General features: G+C 33.5%; 1 protein-coding gene across 2 annotated transcripts; it reads right to left on the bottom strand.

The window, feature by feature from the left end:
• Positions 1–412: 412 nt before the first annotated feature.
• Positions 413–5797, bottom strand: LOC126718607 (uncharacterized). 2 transcript variants are annotated; one of them, XM_050420903.1, is made up of 5 exons: positions 5631–5783; positions 5018–5129; positions 4019–4191; positions 3476–3633; positions 413–714 (listed from the first exon to the last, which is right to left on the bottom strand). In XM_050420903.1, the coding sequence occupies exons 3-5, from the start codon at positions 4173–4175 to the stop codon at positions 607–609; spliced, it is 423 nt and encodes a 140-aa protein (XP_050276860.1). In that variant the 5' UTR covers positions 4176–4191; positions 5018–5129; positions 5631–5783; the 3' UTR covers positions 413–606. The 2 variants fall into 2 exon arrangements, with proteins under 2 accessions (XP_050276860.1, XP_050276859.1); XM_050420902.1 differs by lacking the exon at positions 5018–5129 and having other exon boundaries at positions 5631–5797.
• Positions 5798–6767: the final 970 nt, after the last annotated feature.

Genomic DNA, 6767 nt, shown 5'->3' with positions numbered 1-6767 from the left:
GAGTGATGGATGAAAATCTTGGAATTTTATATGGTTTCTAGGAGTGGTATACATGCGTGAAATTAGCCCAATTAGAGTGGAGACTCGAGCTATCTTAACTGGAATGGGTCGTCAAAACTTTTGCCCCTGGTCCTATGTATACGTGTGCCTTGAATTCTCCATCAATAGAAACAGACCATGTGGTGCAAAATCTATCTATCAAAAAGAGTATAAAATAAGAATCTTTAAAAGTATCAAGACACTGGTGCCAAAACTCGTGATACTACAAGATAAGGAAATTCACAAAAAGAAAATGTGACAGAATACAAGACTCAAACATGACTCAGGCTCATAATTCTACATATCCACAAGGTACGAGCGGTGTTAATTATGTGTTCAATAACATCACTAGTTCATTATAGTGAAACTAATCTCAAAAAAAGGAGACAGACGCTCTGTCAATTCATAAATTGGTGCAATTTGTCCATCTACTCCATAACAATGTAGGTGAATTGCTAGAAAAGTCAAAATTGCACTAAGAAAAAAAAAAAGGAAAAAAAAGGCCATATTGCAGTCCACAAACATACCCAATACAGTGTTTTGAGAACATACACAAGTTGGAAGTCATCACAGAGCATTTGTCATCCTCTTCATCTCAGCTGACCTCCTGGGGTCTGGTTCTTCGATTGCTCTCTCAGTGAGTACTTGCTTGATACGGCACATTGACTTCCTCACCTTAATTTTCATTCAAAACCAAACATCACCAAAATGCCAATTAGTAATTTTGGTTCCAGAAATATGGAGGAAAAGTAAAAACATATGGAACAAATTTAAGGCCTAAATGGTCATCTTGCCAACCAATTGAAACAGACATATCCAATGTGGTAATTCTAGTTACGGACAGTACTTAATGTGAAATGCAAGTTGAATTTCAGAATAAACTAGCAGCTAAAAGCAAAGAAAAATTGAGAAATATGGCCAATTGACCTGGAAAGGTTTTTATATCAAATGTATATAACTAGTTTCTAGGTATGACTCAACGTACTAAACCAATTATGAAATCCGAGGATTTGTTGCAGCAATTTCAAGTAATGATTAGGTTTAATGTAATGAAACTATTTACTTTTCATTTTTAAACATTCATCAGGTTTTCCTCCTAAAGAAAATTTGATTAATTTCACATGCCTTTTTTTGGCAGAGCAATCCAAATGGCAAATAAAAAAAATGAAATGGATATAACTAAAATGATGTGGATATGCCTACATTGCCAAACCTATTTCACGTAACTCATTGCAGTTATACCAGTCAATGGTTGAGAATTGAGATAGAACGAGATCATGTAATCAGTTGCACTTTGCTGCACTTTAAGACTTTGGCAGTCACATTCTGACTTGGAGACTAAAACTACCATGACCAAGAAAGAAGAGAATCTTTAAAAAGCCAGTCCACAAAGAGTTCATCCCTCTACATTAAAAGAATGTAAAGTACTTCAAGTAGTGTGGTCTTTGTTCAAATTATTGATAACATTCATGAGTCAGATGGTTCATATCTTTAAAAAAAATATATGAACCATCTGACTCATGAATGTTACCAATAATTTTAATGATTCATATCTTAAAAAAAAAATTAAAAAGAAAAGAAGAAGCAGGCTGAGGCATGCTTCGTGCTTCAAAGCACCAGAAAAGCGTGCCTAAGGCAAGCTTCATTAAATGAGCAAAGCATTTAAACCTTGGGCCTTTGAGCTTTAAGCATGGTTTCAGCAACACTTTAAACTAAGGGGAAACCTTTTACTGATTAGTTGTAAAGAGTTCATGAAGTTTAATTAAAAAAAATTGAGGTTATCTTTGGGAGCAGAAACTGCCTGAAAAATGATTGCAGTACTTTCATTTACCATTGGATTACAGTCCAACCTTGAAAATAAATAATTTATTCAAAAAAATCAAAGCTAACATGGTTAAATTCAAACAAATCAAACACAACACGGTCAAACTGGTATTTCAAGAATTTGAATCTCAATTCCCCAAGCAAATGGCCAATCAAATACCACAAACTAATGTATGAGGAAAGGCAATTCAAGGCAAGTGATGAGATATAGAAGCTTGGCACTAGAAGGGACTAGAATGGGGTTCACCGCATCCCTAACGGTGTTCCAGAAAGTTAAATGGGTAATGACATACATAGGCACTTACCTTCTTAGATCCCTTGGAAATGGAATTGGATCACTTATTTGGCATGGATTATTTTTGCCAAGTTATTTTATCATTTTGCTTATTTTTTCTACTATTCATGGATCCCACTGCACTTTTTGATACTATTCATAGGTCTTATTGTACTATTTCAGCTAACTTTTACTTTTATTTGTAGTACTTTTAGCAAAAAAAAATTTAGTTTCAGTAAGATAAGCAGATCCCAAACGGACCTTAAATAAATGTTGGTTTCTTTTGGACCATTCCTGCACTAGAATTGCACGGCCAAATGTAACGCCGAGATTTTGAACCTTTTTAGGCTGACTATCAAAGCATAAAACCAAGGTTGTAGGCTATGTTAGCTACTGCCATCAGCTATGTTGAGGAAGAAGTAAAACATCTCAAGGAAATATGTGTCTCTTCATCATTGAAAAGCACAATCTCTTCTCAATTCCATTTTGTTATGAACAAAGTTTTCCTCCAAGAGAAAAGTTCCTTCAACTCGCTATGTGGCAACACACGCAAAAGATTATCTACGTGTACTTTCAGTCACACTACTTATTTAAATAGTCATGTGACTGTTTAAATGATTTACTACATGTGGATGATCTTATAAACCATCACGTAATGGGTTGAAAGAGATTCCTCTAAACCGTTTTTTAAGAAAAAAATTTCCTTTTATTGTTGTCACATATATTTAAAGAAGAGGAGTTTAATATCTCAAGAGCAATGTCTTGCTTCACTCTGCAGGCACCTTTCATAGTCAAACATTGTATCTAATGCATTTACTTAGTGAATTTGAGTTTTTCTTCTGTGTTTAATAAAGATAATTGCATTCAATTTCTATGTTGAAAAAATGAAAAATAATAAATCATTACTTAAGCAAAAATGTCAGTCTGCACAGAAATTGAATTCAAAGAAACAGTAGTGATTTTTTAAAATTCATATTTTGTTCACTAAAAAGGATTCATATAATCAACAAAATGAAGCACTTACATGGAAACCAAGGGGAAAAAAAAAAAAGAATATAGGTCATATTGATACTGAACCTTGAACATCAATTTTCAGTATATATAAGTTGATAACACTAAAGTCCCTTATTTATCTACAGGATGAGTATCCCAATAATTTTTCATGAATGGCCATACTAACAGTACATGAGTTTTAGTGATGTCCTGGGTTTGGATAGTTACAAGCTATCTCATCTAAATTATACTAAACCCCTGTACAATTAGCCAAGCATTTGAGGAGCCAGAAATGACAAGAATTACATACTGTGTCAAGGGAGAGGCAAAGCAACAGAGTTATACCTTGGGAATGCGCTCTGGGTTAGGAAACCGTAGATTCTGTGAATGAAGCATCTGGCGTTGAGTCATCAGCATGTTTTTCTCCTTTAACAAGACATACCACAGCTTATTAAGATCATCCCAAGACTTCAATCGCAGTTCAGGAGCCTTCCAACTACGACCTGACAGCACCAAAGCCAAAAGGATGATTATCAATATACATTATTGAGAAAACAGAAAATTTTCAGAATTGAAATTGTTCTATAATGAGTACAATAATTTTTAAATACCAAGGTTTTAATTCATTATTTAAATCTATAGAAAAAAAAATTATTTTACTGTTTTTATATTAAGATACCAACCCATGGGCCAAGCAAAAAGGGGCTGGGCTAGCTTGGCCTGGCCCGGCCCATTGCCAAACCTTGCTACAAGCTATGGGGTGTGTGTAATTACCAATTATAGAAGGAACAGCTAAGTATATTATAACATAAAGCCATGAACAATGAATTATTATGACTACTAAATGCAATCAGCAAACAAAATGAAGGAACATGATCAGGCCCAAACCATAGACAACAGGTTTGTCATCATCTATGCTCCTATCAGCCTCAAAGAACTCTTGCAGAGGGTTCCTTGCTACAGAAGTCGCCGCAGCTGTCGCAGAATACGCTTCTGATTTAGCAGCAGCAAAAAGTGTTCTCCCAAAAATTCTTGACACTAACATTATTATTATCACCTCACTGCATCACAATTCAATTACAGAAGCAGAATTAGGAAACACTCTCATGGCTATTATTCTTTGTAGGCAACACAAACATGAATCCATTTGTTTTGTTGGAAATTGTTTTTTGGAAAAGGACTCATTTCCAAAAGAGAGAGAAAAAAAAAAAAAAAAAAAGACATTTTCTAGAAAACTAAATCATTTTCTTGTGCTTGGTAGTGACCTTGAAAATGAGTTGGAAAACGTTTTACGGTGTTTGTTACGTGCAGAAAATCAGTAACATTTCTTGTGATACAAACAATTATATGAAACAAAACTCTCATTCATAACATGTATATTGTATAAATCAAGTACACAATCAACATAAAGTAGTCCACAAACATTAAAAAAAGGACAAAATCAACCGTACTTCTTATAGAGCAAAATACCATCTTCCACTCAAAATAGTTCAACATGCCAAATTTTCCAAATAACAATCTTCCATTGCTAGTTTGCAACAATGATAGTAACAAGATGAAGAAGATAGCATCATAATGACAAGTTTCATATCCATTACATACATATCCCCATATAGCTTTGGTACTTTGACAAAACATGCAAGCTCTGTAGTATAAGTTATAATTTTATACAATATTCTAGAAATGAGTCACTGAATCTCTGTCATATATGGTTGGACTTTAGACCAACTGGAAAATAAAATAGAAAAATAAAAAGAAAGATCAAGACTTCAATTGCAATGAAATTTTGATCCTCACGATACAAGTACTTTCTTTATTGACATGTGATAGTACTAAAAATCATGTTTAGCGATACAAGGACGTTGGAGCCTTCTATGAGACACTCACAAAGGAATCAAACAAGTATGGGCTTGTCAAATACTGAAAATTGAACCAAAAGGAAAATCTTGTGACCAACAGAATTACTTCTCCTTGCAGATCTCCAATAGATATCCAACCCCTTAAAAAAAAAAAAAAAAAAAAAAAAAGAAGGAAAATTACAATGTACCTCCTCATTATTTGAAATTATGACCATTTAGTACATAAACTTTTAATTGCTACATTTTAACCCCTTAAAGGTTTGGAATAAAATGAAATTATTAGGGTTCCATCCAAAGTACCCATAATGGTTTTCACTTTTCATTTTAAATCAAACCTTAGGGAGTCAAAATGTAACCAGGGCCGGCCCTTCCCTTAGGCGAGTTAGGCAATTGCCTAAGGCCCCCAAAATTTTAGAAAAGAACCGGGTAGTAGAGGAAAAAAATTTAGTTTCAAATGAATTACAAAAATAATCTGGCACATCCTTTTAACCAAAAAAACAAAAATTTTGGTAAATCCTATTAAACATTGGTTCTAAACAAAATCATTGACCAGATAAACTACAAATCCGGTCTAAGAGATTAACCACAAAACAATCACAAATCAAAACAAATAAATCCACTCAAAACCCTGAAAATTTTACCTTTCTCTCTAGTCTCTGCTCTCCGCCTCTCTCTAGTCTCCAGTCTCCACTGTACAGTCTGTTCTCATCTCAGCCTCTCTCTGATTCTCTGCTCTCCGCCTCTCTCAAGTCTCAACTGCTCAGGTTCTGAGGTTCAGGGATCAGGTATAAAATTATAAATATTTGGGCCATTTTTTTTGTTAAGAACTTAAGATTGCTTTGTTTATTTGGGCCCTCCCTGGCTATCAGTTTTTCATTATGGCTGCCTGGACCCTCCCTGGACTGGGCGTTAAGTTTGGGCCTTCAAGTTTTTTTTTTTTTAAAGCCTGCATTTTTTTATTTTTGGGTGGGTCTTATTAATAAGTCTTGTGTCAGTGTTATGGCTGTGCTTAAATTTTTGTTATATTTGTGCTTAATTTTTTTTTTTTTTAATTTATGCATGTTGAGATTGCTAAAAACTTGTTATTGTTCAATGAAACTATAACAATACTTTTTATATAAATTAGATTCTATTTCTCATTTGCTTTACATTTGAAAGTTATTTTTTATTTTAATCTTTATAAATATATTGTTTGATTAGAAATTTCTACTAGAAAATATGCATCTGGATATGAAAAACTTAAAAAAAGAAAAAAAAAGAAAAATTAATTGAGTCGCAAAAATGATAAATTGATAAATTTGTTATTAGTAATAAACAAAATATAACACAAAATTTAGATGAAAATATCACAAATGAGCAAGAAATTCACCAAAATAATTTAGAAGAAAATGATGTTCAATTTTGCAATACAACAAATCTTAATAATGAACTTCAAAATAATTTAGAAGAAAATGAAAATAATGATGAAAAATATAATATAAAAATATTAAATAAACATTAATTTAATTAATATATAAGTATAAAAAATGCCCCATTTTTAGTTTTTGCTTTAGACCCCAAAATGTCTAAGGTCGCCCCTGTTTCCCTCTCATCCTCTCTCTGCCTCAACCTACGTTACACCGTGCTCCATAGCTGACCACCAAACTCTCCTTCTAAACCTTCATGGCTGGAGCTTTCAAGCTCATCACCTCCAACCACGCACCACTGTCGAAACCCAGCCAAAATCAAATCACGACCATCACCACGGCCAAAACCCAGCCAAAATCAAATCACAACAA

This window comes from Quercus robur, chromosome 3 (genome assembly GCF_932294415.1).
Source record: "Quercus robur chromosome 3, dhQueRobu3.1, whole genome shotgun sequence".
In the NCBI taxonomy this organism is placed as follows: Eukaryota; Viridiplantae; Streptophyta; class Magnoliopsida; order Fagales; family Fagaceae; genus Quercus; species Quercus robur.
Note: the sequence above shows the minus strand (reverse complement) of the source record. Positions and strands in the feature narration are given on the sequence as shown.